Consider the following 19,021-nt stretch of genomic DNA (forward strand, 5'->3'; position numbering starts at 1 on the left):
ATGTTACTGTTCCAAGCTTAAGAGGAAATCTTTAATTACATTCTCAAGCGATTCAAGTATTACTGTATATTCTCTAAAGCCCAGACCAGTCAGCTCATCCAGAAATGACTGTAATTTCTTCCAGAGCCCACCATCCTGTGGATCAGCCACATTGTGCAATAACACATTCGGCAGGGTTTAATTTAGCATTCCTCATTCACGACAGACTGTAAACATTTTTTTCTAAATCAGCTGTTAATTTGAGACCGCTCGGTTTCATGGTATACGTTTACATGACTCAGCACTATGCTAATCTCTTGCCTGAAGATGTAAATATTTCTACAAAAAAAAAAAAAAATGTATGCGAGAAACAAATTTAAACATTCATTCACTTTGAGGGGGAAAAAAAAACGGGTGTAGGAGTAAACATTTAAAAATGCATCTGTCATGGACAAACCCCTATGAAAGTGTATGACTATTGGCTTGGAGAGAACGTGAAATTGTGTAAAATATTACTCCTTGTTCATCATGGCAGTGGTTTCTAAATGAATGTTGAAACTGAATCCACACCGCCTCGCTGAGTTTTTTTTTTCCTCTTACAAATGAAGGCATTTTAGTTCAGCTTTGACATCCTTTCTGTCGTCGTTGAAAACAACAGCTCTTTTTGTTTGAACCAGTGAACAGATGAAACAAGCCTTCCCACGTGGAACATCCTTTAGTCAGCAAGGGAACCTATTTAAGGGATAGGTTGACAACTTGACAAGTCGCTCCTAATAGGGACCGTTGTGGGATTCCACAAGTGGAATAGCTGCAGTATTTTTATATTTATACACCCTATGTAATTTTACTTTATACGATGAGTTACGGATATATGGCCTTGAGTACAATTGTTGCTGAAAATAGTTGACTCTCAAACTCTGTCTACAGACGGCAGTTGAGCTTTCGTTTTATAAATGTGGATATGCTACAAAATTCAGAATAAATGAAACTACTTATCCGAACACAAAAACAATATTGTGTCATTTATTTAACCCTATTCCGTGTTGTGTATAATCTGGAAAGAATTTACAAAATCATGTGCAGTATATAAACTACTAGATATATACAAGTACATACAAGCCCCAAAAAGTAAAACCAGAAGTTTTCTACGACATGTTGAGATGTGTGTGGCTCATTTATCCAACCTCTGTCTGTCATGGAGCACTGAAACTAAAATGTTGGCTGCCTACAAAAAAGTTTTGACCTAAAGTATGCAGGTACTTGTGTCAGTATATAGAGTATAGAGAAGCACTATTTTATACAGTTTTTATGCTAGTATTATTTGGCACGTCAATCTGAAGAATACAGACTCCTGGGTGAAAAAATAATATTTTTTGCAGAATGTCTTTGATTTTTCAGACTATAACATCCTATACTAATTTCAAGGTTTTCTTAAATCTGCCCAGGGAGAAATGTGTAATTGTTTTATGTAATCTTTAAATGGTAATGGATTGGGTTGGATTTAATTAGCATGACTTTTAACTATTTAGCACCTTTCAAATTTGTATTTTGTAGTAATTTCTGTCATTGCTTTGTTTGTATTTTTCCTCTAAATTTTTAAGGAGGATTTAACTCAATACTACTTTCTCTCTCTCGCTCTCTTTCTCTCTGTATGTATATATATATATATATGATAATTATTCATGAATTAACACAGAATTTTCTCAGTCTATATTTGACCCAGAACCTGGCTAGTAAAACATTTTAAATGCATTCAAAAGCTCGTTGTACAACATGAATGTTATAATGATCTGTACAAGTACTCACACTCAGAAAATATGATAAGGACACAAAGAGTTATGGCTTTTAAAGACTGAGTTCATTTAATCTCATCGCTTTATACATTTGTGATTAAACTTTAATAGACAAATATAAATGCAGATAATGAAGGCCTTCCATCAGCACCCATAATGAGCAGTCTTAGCATACAATAATGTCCTTTTCAAAATACTAGATATCATTAAGTTACATGAAAGAAAATGCTGTTTATATACATAGAGACTGGATTACACACACATTTGCAGGTGGACGCATGGTGAACACCCACGGTCAACAACATTACCTTAAATGAGCACAGAACCATTAACTTTTAGCTTTAGTTCTTTTTGCCATCAGCTTGAGGATTATACTGTGGCACCAAATGAAAGCTCCGTACTGCAGATTGATTATGGTCACAGATTATACCAACACACAGAACACTGAGAAGGCTTTACAGTCTGTAAGGTTTACAATAGCGCTGAAAAGACAGAATGTAATCATCCTACATCCACACCGTTAAATTTGTGCTCTGGTCTTTCACGTAAAGATTTTTGCCAGTTCAAGGCAAAAAAAAGTCTCTTTCTTTGTTGCTCTTGCTATATATACTTCATGCTCCTGGTTTCTCTCCACAATAATTCATTTTCAGTCTCTTGTTCTTGTATTGATGTTCACTTGTTTGTTTTTTTTTCCTTTTTAAGTGAAGAAGTCTTAGCAACAACTTCAGTTTCAGGGTTTTTATGAGACAGTCAATGAGTGGTCTTACCAGCATTCTCTACAAAGGTCCTTTAGAAAGCCTTTTGCGCAGACAATGCGTCACGCAAACCTCAAACTCTCAGTTATAAAATGTTATTAATTTCCTCCTATCTCGTCCACTTTTACAAATTTCATTCAGCGTCAACTGTCACCAGCGATTTGGCCTTCTTATTAAGAGTCTCAGAAATGACACCTTCTGCTTTTGGGATCAGCTTGTGGATGCATGACCTCTTTTTTTCCTCCTCCTGGCGGTTCTACAAGACAAGCTGAGCCAAAATCAGAGCCAAAGCCGGGATGGAAAGCAGAGCCAAGACGTTGGCATGCAGACAGGGAGAGCGATCCTCTCCCAGGGCCAGGCCACCGTTCCTTTCTTTACTAATCTGTGCAGATAGGAAGACACAGAGAGGAGGAGAGATTTGAAAAGGTTAGACATGACTCAGACACTTGTTCTGTTTTCTTTTTCTTTTTTCCTGTTTTCACAATTGATACGGGTATTAAGGATGTAGGATAGAGGTGGAAAAAAGAAGAGATTCCAACTGAGAAGTTATATTTATTAATGGAAGATCGTACTTGCCATGAACATCAATTTGATCAAACATATTTACATTTTTGCCATGAAATAAAGTCTTATGTAAAAGTATTTGACCTCATACAGACTTATTCTGGAGGAAACACGGAACTGTGACTCTCGGGGGCCAATCTATCAAAATTACTCCAAAAGAATATTGAGAGACAGAAAAATATTGTTCATCCTGCAAAAATAAGTTCTTGTAGCTTCTTTCCTACATATCTTCTGCTCAGAACTCTTTATGTGGTGTCAGACAACTATTATACACAAATGCTGCAGGAGGAAGGAGCTGTGAGACTTCCTAAGAGTTCGGCTCTTGAGATCTTGTGAAGTATAACATTTTCTGGTTAGAAAGAAGAAAAAAAAGACAAAAAAAATTAAAACACTGCAGGCCTCACTTGTCTCAGTTAAAGTCAAAGGATTTAACAATAAGAAAGAAATGAAGTGAGTTTTTAGCTCAGTATCACTGCTGACAAAATCTGCATGATCTTCTGGAAAGTTTTCTGTTTACTGAAAACACAGATGTGGATCTTTTTGGAAGACATACATACATTTGCATTAGGCTTTTACCTATCACCGCATTTCAGGCAAAGATCGTCCTACGATTTGTAGACCAACATGGTGGTGTTAGTACGATTTATTGAACTGTTCTGCTGCCTCAGGATCTGAACAGCTTGCTGTCATTGACGGAACCAAGAACTCTGCTCTACCTGAATATTCCTAAAGAAATTGACCGACTATCAGTTTGTAACATTAAGTTCAGACTCACTTGGGTTATGCAGCAGAGCAATGGTGGTAAACACAGCAGAATGTCAGCTTTCACAAAAGGATGGGACAACCAGTTATTAGATTTAGGGACAAATACTTTTTTCACAAAGGTTAGCTTTTCTAACTTTTTTTCTTGATGAATGCACTTTTCTCAGGTTATCTTTGTCTGATAATAAATTTTTTCTGAGGATCTGAATCTTTTAAGTTTGACCAAAAAGAAAAAAAAAATCAGAAAGAAATCTGTAAGGCGACAAAACTTTTTTTACAGCACAGAGTCTCTCAAGCTTCTGCAGCTTAGTATGATCCTTTCTCTTTTAAACAAATTGGCAACAAAGGAAAGCGTCTTGTGTGCATTTTCTTTTTTCAGTTCTTTTAGCTTGTGCCAGGAAGTCTCCAAACAGTGTTTAAAGCTTTCATCACCAACTTTATTTACAAGCAAAACATGCTACAAAGCCAAACTTACATTACAGGAGCCAGCGGCGGCTCAGAAATTTCAATATTTCATAAGGTCTACCTTACAGGATCTTGTGACTCCAAAAAATAAAAATAAAAAATGAAAAAGAAAAATACTCTCAACACTGTATTATTTGAAATCAAAGCACTTTTTTCTTACGCATAGGAGATTTTTTCTTTGTTGTTGTTGTACAGGGTACAAACTAGAAAAGGTCATTTATAACACTGTAATCGTTAAAGCAGAGAAAGGTTAGAATGAGTTCAGATATTAAATTTCTTGGCCTCCAGAGTTTCCCTGTGTTACCCACACTGCAGTCGGCTCCGTTATGTGTTGCTCCATGAAGCTGTTAATATTTGCAATAATTTTCCTCCCATTTTCAGGGATACTTGTAATATCAAGCATTACCATTTGTCTTCAAGTTAAAGAAGTTGATAGGTTTTTATGTTAATTACAAATATAAATACTTAGGGCTGTGAGAATCTATGTACTGTATGCTCTTGGAGTGTGTGTGCCTTTCAGTGATGTTAGCAGCAGGAAGCGTGCTGAGTTGGGGAGCAGATGGCCTGAAGCCAGAGTAAGAGCTGACACCTAACAGTAGAGCACATCAAAGATTAAGACTAAAGTTTTATGACCTAGAGGGACACGAGAACTGAAGTTTACGACCCAGAGGGGGACGAGAACTGACCCAGAGAATCTCGGGAACTGCATTTAAAACCACAAGGTATGCAAAGACAGGATGGCACCATTGTTTAAGTAGAGACTTGTAACTGACTGTGTTTCGGCAGCTGTGTTACTGTTTGCACCGCCCCTTTTTAAACAAGCTGTCAATCACTGTAAGCTAGGAACCAAGTAGCCGTCAACATCTATGTAACAAGGGATCGCCCTCAGGAAAATAAAAGTAAGAGCGGGAAAAAAGAGACTTTAGAGTGTGGGTTCAAAGACTAAGATGGGGATGTCTTTGGCCTCGCTCTCCGCTCGAGTGTAAAATCTATATCAATTGTCTTCCTCTTCTTTCTTTTATTAAGGTTCAACCTGACAGAAGTCCTGGTCAATTTGTTGAGGCACCATTTTCAGTCCAACAGAGCATTGCAGCAACACTTCATACGGAACATGAAACCGTTTCTGTTCCCCTCATTTTCACCAAAGCATCCCTTGCAAAGATTACAAAGATCTTTGCAAAGATTGCAAGATTGGATAATTTCTCCACATACAGAAAGCTTCTACCCAGATGTTTCCACCCATCTTACACCACAACAACATTTCTCAGAAATGAGAAAGTGGTGAAATATATTAAATAAACAAAGAGTAAGAGAAATAAAAAAAAGGTCCTATGACAGTAGCTGAGAAGAAGCAAAGAAAATGTTCAGTTAATTTATTTCAGAAAATCTGTTCTAAAAAAACAACATATCTATTCATTACACAGATAATATATTCTCAGAATTTATTTCAGTTAATGTTAATTACAATAAAAAAAATCTAGTTTTTAAGAAAATTTTACCATTTCACTATCTTTCGGAAATATCAACCGACTGTATGTCTATGTGCTGTACACTATTACGTGGTCAAGGTTGCTTTTGCATGAATTATCTTTGCACTGCCCAGGTTGAGTCAGCTGGTCTGCATTTTTGGCTCTGGTGTATTTTTTCTTCCTCTTTAACATAATTTATAGATTTCTTGTTGGATTTTAGTCAGGGCCGTTTGCTGGCCGAACACAGTGGTGCCATATTATTAAACCAGGTGATGGTACTGTTTTCAGTGTGAGCAGACGTGAATAAGTTTGGACTTGATAGAGCAGAGTGGACCAAGGACTTCTGTTGCATTAGTTAATCTAATTGTTTCTTCAGAGGGAAACTTTCCAGCAGATAATGTGCTTCTGCTACACTTTTCCTCAGAGATGTGATAACTTGATTTTCCAAACAAATGCAAAGTTGACTTTGACTTGAAAAGGACTTTGGACCAGTGAGGAACAGCTCTGTCATGGACTGGTGCAGGAATGCTTTAAAACTAGGAATTTGGTTAAATCTGCATAGCGACTTTTTAAACTCTAGCTGCAACCCTCATCTTGTGAATATCTATGAAAATCTTCAAAAGTATTTTCTTTACAATCCTCTTTGGCCTGCAGGTATATCCCTGTTGCTTGTGCTTTTTTTCCCACCACACTTCCATTTACATTTTGATGCCGTGAACAGCCAGCTTCTTTAGCGATGAACACTTTCAGCTCATCCTTCTTGTCAATGGTGACAAACAACATGTTGCTGAACAACGTCCCTGTGACTGTGTAGGTTATGACATGGCCATAACAAAACATTGTCATTAAAGATAATTTCTCGGGGAAAAAAAAAAAACATAACATGCAAACATTTCTGAGGAGCCTGAATTTTGGGTTTTTATTAGCTGTAAACCATAATAATCTAAATTAACACAATCTATCACTCTGCATGTAAGTAATTTGTGAGAATAGAGAACATAGAGTAGAAATATCCTTCATTGTTCCACAATGGGCAAACTTTCTACAAGCTACATGAGTTTCACTACTGAAATAAGATTACTGTTCTGTTATGCTCTAATTTATAGAAAATGCACTTTTGTTCATTTTAGAAATTTAGTGCATGAAAAGAAAAACAAATATTTAATTATGGTTGGCCACTCTTTCATCCACTATAAATCCTCATTAATAGTTATAAATCACTTATAGCTAAATAGTATTATGAAATGTTACCAAAGAGAAATGTATGCAGGGACAGCAGTGGGTAACTTGACAATGCACCAAACACATCCTCAACTAAAAGCCAATTAATTAGCAGGGGCAGTGATGTGTGGCAGCAGCCTGTTGACATGAGTCCAGATCGCTGTCTGCAGCCAATATCCACACATCCATACAGAGGCCTGAGAGAAGGGTAACACACGCACACACACACGCCCACGCCCACACGCACACATATTAACGGGTGACTGAACACGAGCAGGAGATGCACGCAAACACTGCGACAGAACAAAGCCAGCTTCATGCACTCATTCGCTCATATTTCGTCAACCACAGAAAAAAAAAGTGTTTCTAACATTCGAAAGTGCCACGAACAAACTGCTCAGGTTATATGTGATTTTTCATTGAACCAGCTCCTCCTGCTGAGATCAGTTTTTATTGTCAATCAGTTCATTTTCAAGTCTACAGTTAACAGGGCTTCATTTCCCAAGGCAAGTTATTGGGTAATCGAGTTATGTAGCTGCTGTCCACGCTCTGTTCCGTTCAGCAGAGCTTAAAATAAACAAAGGTTACAAGAGAAAGCAGACAGCTGCAGCTTCCCAGAGGTTCTGCAAGTATAAGTGCTGTAAAGACTTTTCATTTCATCTGATTTTTAAAGACACAAGAATTCCTTAAAAAACCCCCCAAAAAAACCCATGATAGTCTTTTTGTCTTACATTTTATCTTAATGTGATTCCTTTAAAGATATACAGCTTCTTGGAAAAGCTATCGATTTAAACTGTCAGACCTCGATTAAATTTGGTTTGAGTGCAGTTTGTTTAAATAGCACCAATTCATAACGTTAACTTGTGGTGCTTTACAAAATAAACAAAGGCTATTTCTCATTATACAAAATTAACTTTTTGTTGTCTGTATTCAATTCATGGCAGTCCAGCTCATTCTCATGCAATGCAATCATGCAGTCTGCTTTGGGAATAGATTATAATTCAATCTAAGTTATATCCAGAGGTGGAAATTAGCACTCGCTACGAGCCGATGTATGTTTATGAAGTGGCAGCAAAATTTGATCAACTCAGAAGCCGCAGAGGCAGGTTTTCAATTTAAACTGAACAGAGTTCAATTTCTACAACTGAGCTGTAGGGGGCAACAGTGAGCCTTAGCTACAGCCTCCTCCTGCTTGATATAATCTGCTCAGGCAGGGATCAGCATTGTGTTCAGGTCCGCTGCACTCAATTGAATTCAGATCAGAGCTACAGATCTGAACACAGCGCAGCTCGCTAGCATAACACAACAAAAACAAAAAGTCATTTGTTTAGCACTCCTGCAAACTCCTGCCTGTACAAAGTTCCTCAGCAGAAACTGTCTTTTGTTGTCATTTTGGAAAAAAATGACACAGGTTTGCACATTTGCAATCCAGAGTCGTTGAAGGCAGATATCAATCAATACAAATCACTCTTGTCATTATTATTAGTGTTTAATAATACCGATAAAATCCAGAATTTTATTTTCATTTTATTTTATAGGACTCTCTTGTTAAAGTTCACAACGAAGGTAGGAGCTTCTTTGTTTAAAGTTTGAAATCGTTAAATTAATAAATGAATCCCATTGAAATTATTGTTTTCTTCCATTAAATTGTTAAACGTTATTCATTAATTACCTAACTAACTGTAGAAACATTTTTGCATGAAAGAAGGCAGCCTGTTTAGATTGTAAAATCTGGATTTCAGGAAAATATAAAGCAATTTGAGAGAAATGAATAATCTACAGTACACATGTTTAGCATAGCATGTTATTCAGTTTCCTTAAGAGTGTAGTGCTTTCTATATTCAAGAGTAGATTACTGCAGATTTTTCAGTGAAAAAACTTCTTTTTTGTGCAGCCAATGCAGAATTTTGAGTTCCTGGTATGGAGTCAATTTTGCAGCAATCCCTCATTCTGAGCAATCATGTGGTAAAATGATTTCTCTTTAGTATATCTGAATTATATAGCATAACTGACAGAAAAGCCACATTGTCTTACACATGTACAAAGCAGACATGGCATTCAGAAGAAAGCAGCACCAAGCCTACTGGTCCTTACTGCAGACAGTAATAGTGTCCATTCTTTTCCCAACCATCTCATCTTTCTTCAAACGCATGCAAACAACATATCAGTGTTTCTCTACCATTCATATCTTCTTGTATCTGTCATGTAGAACATGAAGCATTCCACAAAGCCTTGTTTGATGCTGTCTTTATTTTCCTTTTTCTTTTTACTTACTTTATACCAAACCAAACTCAAGCTTTTATGTGGGATGTCTGACCTTGGCAAAGTCCTTTTGCTAACCCATCTTACAGTTAAAAGACAAAATGAAAACAAAGGTCTTACTCAGACCTTACAAAAGAGAAGCCAGTTTCTACAGCATACACGCATTCAATGAAGCTGAACAAAGTTTTCTCAGAAATAAAGCATATTTCTTGTGAATCTTCTGAATGGGATTTTACAGTCCTCGTTAAATGATAAATGCGGTGCATTTGTATAACGCTAGAACAAGTCTGAGTACTCCAAAGCGCTTTACAGTATAATCAGTCACTCACCCATTCAAGCATACATTAATGGACCCATCAATTGTTGGACGAATCCGTATCTGTCAATTCTCCAAGATAGTTTAACAATGTTGAAGTTTGCTGACAGATCAGGAGTTTAAGGGTTTCACTTATGATATATTTTATAGTGCTAAGCAACATCAATACTCCTCTTCAGTGCTTAAAGCTTGTCTGTTCAACAAAAACATATTGTGTCAAATTTCTAGGGGTGTCAAGTGTCTGATATACACATGAAAAAAAAAAAGAAAAGTTAAAACCCCTCATTAAAACACTGGAGCAAGAAATTAGGCTCTATGGTAAAGTCTGCTTCTAGAACTTTAAACTTCTAGGTAGAATTATTGTTTTGTTTGTATGAATGAAGGAATTATGACATTTAAAAACCTTAAAGTGAACTCTGTCCAGCAGGGAAAAGAGGCTTAGTCATGCATGCTGAAAATCAATTGAAGCTCATTTGGAAGCACCCTTAAAATACTCAAAGGACTGTGCTTCAGCCCACATGTTTACTTTCTAAATGCTAAAGTCAACAACAACTGACACTGACATTTGAATAATTATGCAACTATATTGGCTGAAGATATTGTAAAGCATATAAAGGAGCCAAATGAGTGACATGGACAGCCCCAGGCTGCAGATTAGCATATACTCTGTAAAAAAATGATAAAGTCTATCCATCCATCAAACATCTGGCACGCACTTTTACCCATATCATTTGTTGTTATGTGTACACATACAGATGCCTTGTGTTACTACATTGTGCTTGCTGGTCGGTGTGAGATTTACAGTTTTGGACAGGCTTTCTTTTGCCAAGAGAGCTCATACCATAACAACACTCCCCCAATTTATCTGCCATGGACGTTTGACAGGTTTTAATTGCCAGCCACAGTTGTCTAAGAATACAGGGCCGCCCAAAATGTCCCTAACAGCTCCCTCTCTAATTATAAACTTCCTGCTTGAGTAATCACACGTCTTATTGTTTCCTAATTACCATTTTTACAATAAATTAAACACCATGCTGCAGTGAGACAGGCACTGAGCAGTGCATCAATACTGACACACACAAACCTTTCCTGAAAGCGCCATCCATTCTCACTCTTCCACCTTGTCTCCAGTACATATCCCCCAAACATGTTGTTGTTATCGGAGGTGCTTGTTCATTAATTCTCCTCTTTGCAACGTTTTTAAGGTTTTAATTTGCTGTTGTTCCAACAATGAAGGTTTGCGTATTAAGCACAACAATAAGTGCCTCAGGTGAAGTGTGACCATTTAATGACTACGATGTGATATGTCTTAATGGGAGTCAGTCATTCAACAAACAAATTTGCATTCATAAACTCTTCACACTGCTTGGATTTAAATCTGTAGCAGTGACTGAAAAATAAAACGAATGACACAAACAATAATAACAGCGGCAGAATGCTTTACAAAGCATTGTTTTATGATACGCTTTCTAATTCTGCCAAATTGGGTAAGAGGATCTCCTGCAAAAGTCAGCTGGGTCATTAGTCACCTGCATTGCCTATCTAAAATACATCTGTAAAATGCAACTATATTTCATTGTGAGAAATAATCAAATCTGACAGCCAGCTGCTCCTGGCTTGAAAGTGCAGGGTGAAATATTTCTTTCCCATTCAGGAGAAACAAAGTGAGGGAAAACGGCAGTCCGCCACGGACAATATGCTGCTGTCATCTTCACATTTATTTGAAGAGGGAAATGAAGAACGGTTCTATTAAAAGACAAACATTTATACATTTCTGCAGTATTGCAACATTTGGTTTTTCTTTTTCAGATAGACCAGAGAACCCAGTTTAAGTGGAGTTGATGGAAGTCTTCAAAGTAGATGGAATTAAACAGACGGCAGGCACTGAGCCACTATTTTAGAGCCTATAATCCAGATTAAATCCTGCATCGTTCAGTTCTTTTTTAAGTTTCTATTCTTTGGGATAAAATATGATATTTCAATTGGATGTCATCATCCTGGGTAAAGCCAAATGATCCTATTATGAAATGCCTTTTAAAAATGCTGATTGCGTCAATAGATGTCAGGATTCTAATGTGAACGGTGCTTTATGTTGAGTTCTTGAGTTGTATAATCTGTTAGGGTTTCCTTACAACACAGCAGTACACCATACAATTTTTTTTATATATAGCACTTTAAAGAAACATCAAAGCTGCCCAAAGTGTTGTGAAGCTTAACATAAAAGACACCTCCAAGAGAATATAAAGAGAACAAACACAGAATATCTATAAAAGGTAATGAGAAGAATATGAAACAAGTAAAACCAAAAGAACAAAAGATAATATAAATATTGGTCACTAGCATTTTCTCAAATTCTTTAGAAGAAAAAGTGTGTTTTGAATGGAGATTTAAATTCAATAAGTCAATTAATCTCTGAGTTTGCATCTACTATGCTGACATGTAGGAATGAGATCAGATACTGTAAAAGGGCCCAACATTGTTAGAGTATTTAAAAAGAAACAAAAGATAGCAACAATAAAGACAAAAGTTAATTTGAAGTTAACTTGAAGTGATCAGCCTGATGAATCCATATTGGCACATATGTATTTATTTACTCAAACTGACAGCTCAAATCCACAAGAACCCAAACCTATGTGTGCAATCTTCTTGACACTCTGATCCCCCCTTCAAAAAACAAAAAAAAGAAGAGAGAAATATGTACTGTACCAACACATTATCGTGTAGGAAAAAAAGAGACTCACTCATGCCTCTCGATCTCTGCTTTTACAGTCGACTCAGTACCAGATATTCACTTATATGAGGTTGTAGTCTGTTATCGTGTTGCATTTAATATTTTTGCTGTCCCCAGTCGCTCCCCGTAGATGCAGGAAACTCAGAAAACACAGTTTGCTTTTTTCAGTGCATAGATAACTGACTATAACCTCATGGCATCTATGCACCAAAAATAAATTATAAAAACTCTGTTTTCTGAGTTCCTTGCAACCACATGTGGCAATCGGTGAGAGGGCAGAAAACACACATGATAACTACAAGTACAAACACACATGTAGTGTATGTGAAGCTGCATAAAATTTTCACCAGTGCCACCACGTTTTCTGACCTGGACTATACATACCTATATTAGGTAGAAAAATAGAAAAAAGCATGTATTCTCATGTCTTTCTCTCAATCTCTGCCTCTGCTTTTAAGGAGTACTCATTCCCAGGAACAGGAAAGCTGCAACAAGAACTATAGCAGCTTTACCTACATAACGTCACAAATTGACCTGCTCAAAAGCAGTGACAATGATCACTAGACCTGCAAAGGTTACAAAGACAGACCAAAGGCAGGAAGATGATGAAAAGTTGAAAATGGAACCGAGCGACTAGTATAAATATAAAGTAGGTTGTTTTTTTTCAACTTTTTCTGTTTTTGCATGAACAGCCACATGAGAGCATGCCAAACCTGAGAGATCACAGAAAAGCAAAATTCACTTTTGGTTTTATAATTCAGTGATGGTCATTTAAAATGCAGTGCCATTGTTTATTCTGCACATGTCCAAGCATGTTAACCACCAATGACTTCACTCAGCTCATGACACTTGTGTTCCAACATTGGAGACTGATGTGCTAGCATGTTTTCATTGCAGTCATTTAATTTGATTAGGAACTGTTTATTCTGTCCCCCTCTGTTTTTGATTATAAATTTGATTTGTTTTCATATAATTTGTGAATGTGTGTCTGTCATATTTGCAGGCCAGTCAGTGTGTGGGATGTTTTGTGTATGAGATATTTAGCTCCTTATGCCGTGTAGAGTCCCATTCTTTCAGAAAAACATGCTAAATGTCCCCTCACAGACTCAGATAATGCTTCATTTTATCCTCGAAACAAAAATTAAACAAGAAGTAAATTTGTTCTCAATCACATCATTCAGTTCTACCCTAAGAAACAATGACACCAATAACAGCAATGCATTTTTAGCCTATTTCTGTTAGATTTTACAGATATGTTCTTTGTTCACATTAGCATGCCTAAGCAAAGTATTAAATAAAAATCATAATCAATTTTCCAAATATAAACATATGACAGAAAAGGAATTTTCAAATCACTACACATGTCAGTCTGGGTCACATATTAATATGTCACCAGGGGTCAGCTGCTCAGTCAGTTGCTCAATCTTCCCAGTTTTGTGTCTCACACACACCCTCCTGTCCTCACAACAACATTATTTTCCTCCTCGTCAATATTTCGGCGTGTAAATCCTTGAAGTATCCTGGCTGTTGTTTGCCTCATTACTTACTTTTTCAGCAGAAAGCTATTAAGCTGCCATATGGACAGTAAAGCTCTCTATGCTGTCCCCAGGTAGAAACCTGAGGTCAAAATTTAGGTAAGTGAGTTTCTTTCTCAAATGTTTAACATATTTTCCCTAAAACCAGCACACTAATTGTTTAGCTTGCTATGCACAAAATATCAACGGAGGTTTACAGAGACTCGGTCTTTGATAAGTGCTCTAACTCTAGATAGTGGTCAAAGCAGACCAGTGGCTACTTTATTACAGCCCTCTCCTTTTTTTTTTATGAAGATCAACACATGTCTACCTTACTTAAATGCAATGTTCTTAGTCTTGCCTATTTTAAGAGAGAAATAGACATTAGTATTGATAAAATTCATATTTATTTTACTGTGGAACATATGTTCAGTCAGTATAAAGGATTCATTTGTTTAAAACCCTTTTTAAACATCTTCCCAGTTCTGTATTTCTCAAGAAAAGGATTGAAGAGGAGTAATAAATGAGTACATAAAGTACACATTTATCTGTATAACAAATCTTGCCTACTTACTAACACTTACAGTACCTTTAAGAAAAAAAATCTTAAAACGTGCATAACAAATGTGTGTGATATCTACGTACACAAAGTGTTTCTCCCGTCACACCTTTTTTCCGATCTTCACATTTAAATCTTGTGTATCATCTAGCAAATTTCAAGATGAAACAAACAGGCGTAAATCAATGGATTCATAAATTGTTGGTCAGTCATCCAGGCCCTGACTCAACAAAGCATCATAAGACCATGACAGTGCAACGAGAATGTTTTTTGACATGTCTGATGTTCTTCTGAAAAGCTGTAATACTTTCAGATCAGATGCAGCGGAAAAAGTTCTACCTGTGTCACATCGTTCCAAAGAATATGATTTATTTAATTTTTGCCTTTAATAAATTTAATTAGAATTTGAAATTGGCTTTCCGTCTTTACTCAGGCAATATTTAGTACTAAAATATTTGTTGATGAATTGAAACCTTCAATATTAGTGTTGAGAAAAAGCATGTGTATGTAGACAAATACTTTTTATTAGCACTGTATACTATAGCAATCATTGTAAAATACTTACTGCAGGGGAAGAGGAAGGGTTAGGGTTGGGATTTTCTGGGATGCTGTCCATCCATTCGTTCATTGCTTTTGATGTTACTGAAGGCTCGGAGACAGTCACATTTTTGATCACCGTGTCGTCCATCCCATATGCCTGAATAGCATTTCCTGCAGGGACAGAGAATAAAGTAATTTGTTTCGGACTTCCATCCCAGCAAGAAGCCCACTAGCAGACGGACAGTTTTGAGTCATATTCTTGGTTTGCTGCCCAGTCGTTTTCATCCCAGGGAATGAGGCAGGGCAGAAGAACAGTAAGAAAAGGAAAGAGTACAAAATGAGGAGAAAAGGTTTCAGATTATTATTTCTGGGCTTGTCAGGTGTGTGTCAAACTATTGACATCAGAGAAGAGCTTTTAAAAACCTTTATGTGGAAGATCATTTAAAATTCTACTGGCTACACAAGGATAATAACATTGATATTATTTCCCCAGCCTTGAATGTTTGTCTGGTTTATTTAGGAAGTAATTATCCTTCTATTAGAGCATCCTGTGGAGGCAAATTGACACTTTTATCGAACATAGACAACTATGGCTCATGGTTTCTCATCATTACAAAATTGCTTTTATGTAACAGCTGCTCTGCACACTGCAACAGTGCAAGAAAAGAGAGGATCCCCACACTTAAGATGATGAACTGTTTTTGTTTCCTCGCACACAAGTGGAAACTGAATTTACAGAAAGTTGCAAATCAGTCAGAGGATGACATAGTGATACAAACATTTGAGTATCTAAGCTGAAAGACTTACTGAACATGTGTGTAATTGTGCAAGTACATGAGTAAGTCTGCAAAATTGCGATACATCCTTGTACAGTCAGCTACTCCAGCTAGATGCAGTACCATGGGACTGAGTACCTTCCCATTGTTCATCCGTTTAAAATACAAAGCCTTTTGCTTTTTTCACAGCCAGAGAGCAGGCAAAGCATGAAATTGCTTGGCAACCACCTTCTTTATAAGGCCATTGTGCAGAAATGATTTTGAATAGACTTATGTCGCTGATCCAATTCAGAACATCTCCAAACAAGGAGAAATGGCATTTGTTCCTAGATAGCAGGGTAATTCATATTAACAATCAAATGGCCACATAGGCCTAAAACTCCTGAACTCATAGGCTTGTATATCAAGTTGCCTGCCTACTAACAATTACAGTATCTTCTAAAATATGTCACAGTTACAATATTCACACCACTGTCACATTCGTCACATAAATAGTTATATATGCTCACACATTTTATTGGGACTGTATGTGATAAAGCAACAGGTTTTGACAAAGACAAATCTGAAAAGTTTGGCATGCATGAGTATTCAAACCACTTTTTTATATGTACATTAATTCCAGAATCACAAATTGTCTTCAAATTTGCCTTCAAAGTCACACTCTGTAGATGTGTAAAGCTGTCAGAGACATACCTCAAGACCTGCAGTGGTCATTGCAGCAAAAGGAAGTTCTGCAATTTATTAAATCAAAGGGCTAAACGCCTATGTTTGAGATTTACCATTTAAACATGTTTCTTATTTTTTCAGAATGTGAATTACTTTGTTTTAGTTTATCCCAGTTTATTTGTAGTTTGTGGTCATTACATGAGAAATCGTGGAATCTTTAAAATGGTATAATTTTAAAGATTATACCATTTGTTTTACAAGGAACAACAAAACATACAAAAAAAGAAAACACCAATTTCTTAAAAAAAACAAACAAAACAACAACAACACACTCTTAAAAGCCACTGGAAAAATCAAAGCTTGACAAGAAGAGAATCAAGAAAGCCAAGTATGCTCAAAGCAAACAGTAAAGAGTTGTGGTGAAAGGTGTGGTGTTACACATGTGTTTGCCAGGATGCGTTAAAGCTAACTCTGTCCCCACAGATTCTTTAAGAAGGAAGGATGAAGTCATAAATCAAAGTGGCTAGCTGGCGGTCTCCCATCCTCCACATACTTTTTGGAGCCTAAACTGTGAAGCTTGTTGCGATTGCTGTTCAATTCCTTAATGATACTGGACAATATTTCCTTTCATTCTGGTCATTGTCCTGTCTGCAGACATCGAAGCAAAGAGATAAGAGATTGGAGAACAAGAAAAAGAAGAATCAAAGACAGAGTGAATCAGTATCTGGTCTCCACACTGATTTTTTTTTCCTTCTTTCTCAGATAAAAACGCAAAAAGGTGAAACATTTTATGATTATTTCAAACTTTGTAATTAGTGAAAACTGGTGGCCCTGTATAAATAAAAATATAGATATACTGTAGAACAAAATCTTGGCGGATAACAAAATTGTTTTGTAAATCAGGCACGTTTTAACAACTCCAATATTAGCAAAAATATATTTTTTGCTCGTCTATCATAAAAATAAACCACAAAATGTAAATATTACACTTTGAGCTGTTGCATTTGGTTTTATTTGATTAAAAAAGAAGTCTATCACTACAAAATCCTCCGATTCTAGAAGAATAATTGATCTGTTCAGGGTCGCATGAGGAGGAGCTGGAGCCTATCCCAGCTGTCATCAGGCCAGAAGAAAGATACACTCTCGATAACCGCCAGTTCATTACTGCTGCAGTGAGCTAACAAGCACCAATTAACACATGTTGGACATAGGAAAGACTGAAAAAAAAACATAGTAAAAATATCCAGTCTCCGCACAGACTGTAATACAATACCAAAGAGAGAGTCAGTTTAACAGAGTGAGCAACTCGCTAAGAAATCTATGAAAAGGTTGGTCTAGGTTTTGCCTTACGGTTACAGAGATCTGCCAGAGAGCTTAGGAGGACTCTTACTTTACATTCAGATTTACATGGTCTTAAACTAAGGTAAAATATTAACTGGGATGTAATTATTTAAAAATCCTACAATGTGATTTTTCTGGATTATCTTTTAGATTGTGTCTCTCACTGTTCATGTATACCTGCAAGGAAAATTACAGACTGTATACAGATATACATAAACTGTTCAGAAAAGAAGTGCATCAAAATTAGCACAAATAAGCAATGACAAGACTTTATTTCAGTAAAAAAAAAATTACTTGCTTACATAACATGTGTTTTTCAACATTTGCTCATAGTATGCATGGCAAGTAAGGAAACTGTGCGACTGCATCTTAAGAATGTCTTGTGGTCTTCCAAAGTCAATATCTGATTTGTAGTGACCCGTTCGTAATTCAAACTTTTAAATACTCACACTGCTCAAACCTGAGATTATTTCCCTAAAACACAATTTATGACTGTGTCTAAACACCAAAAATGAACAATATAAATGCTATTTCACGTATAGTTTTGGTATTGGCATGTAATTGACTGCTGAAGAAAAGGGCTATTTCAAGTAACTTGACGTTTTTTTTCTAATTCAATATCATATTAATATTTTATATTAAATATTCAATCAGGCAATCTGAAACGAAACATATATAATTCTGTACCGAAGAGGGTTTCATAAAAGCAAACTGTGAACTATGAAAATGCTACTTAATGAAACACAACTACTTTCTGCATTAGTATTATCTCCTTCAACAAAACTGCAAAACCAAGAGCAGCATCTTCAATTTGATTCTCTTCAGCATTATTTAAGTTATTTCATACTTGTTTCCTTCCACTAACGTTCATACTTTTTATAATTCTTTTGAGTGCTGATTGAGCCCAAGGAAGTAATTAGATTTTTTTTCTCTCTCTCTTCTGGCGTGGTCAAGGATAAAAAGGCGGTGATCATTAGATAAATGTAATAAGGCCTCTGGTCTGAGCGTGGTTTAATGAGATTTAAGGATGTTAAATTAACAGCATGGTAGAAATTACCTGCAGAGAGCCCACACTGAATATGCAAGTGTATCTCTTTGTGAAGGAAATAGAAAGAGACAGTTAAAAAGGCACTTAAAAATAACAGCTTTATCAAAACAGCCGCTATTTCGAGTAAATTAAAAAACTTTAGAGCCAAACAAGATAAGAGCATCAATTCTATGATGTGACCTTCAGCGAGTGTAACCTCTTTTGTAGATAAAGAAAGGTTAAACAAGTCTAAGGTGTTAGGGAGAATGGGAATGGAAAGA

General features: G+C 36.4%; 1 protein-coding gene across 1 annotated transcript in view; it reads right to left on the reverse strand.

The window, feature by feature from the left end:
* Positions 1-1,815: 1,815 nt before the first annotated feature.
* The window catches only part of LOC116730053 (GDNF family receptor alpha-2-like), a 70,715-nt gene continuing 53,509 nt past the window's right edge, over positions 1,816-19,021 (reverse strand). Inside the window, exons 7-8 of the mRNA XM_032579019.1 lie at positions 14,956-15,101; positions 1,816-2,909 (exon numbers count right to left, since the gene is read on the reverse strand). Coding sequence (XP_032434910.1) covers positions 2,784-2,909; positions 14,956-15,101 — 272 coding nt within the window. The 3' untranslated portion in view covers positions 1,816-2,783. The remainder of the gene's footprint in view (positions 2,910-14,955; positions 15,102-19,021) is intronic.

The sequence above is a fragment of the Xiphophorus hellerii genome, chromosome 12 (assembly GCF_003331165.1).
Source record: "Xiphophorus hellerii strain 12219 chromosome 12, Xiphophorus_hellerii-4.1, whole genome shotgun sequence".
Taxonomy (NCBI): domain Eukaryota; kingdom Metazoa; phylum Chordata; class Actinopteri; order Cyprinodontiformes; family Poeciliidae; genus Xiphophorus; species Xiphophorus hellerii.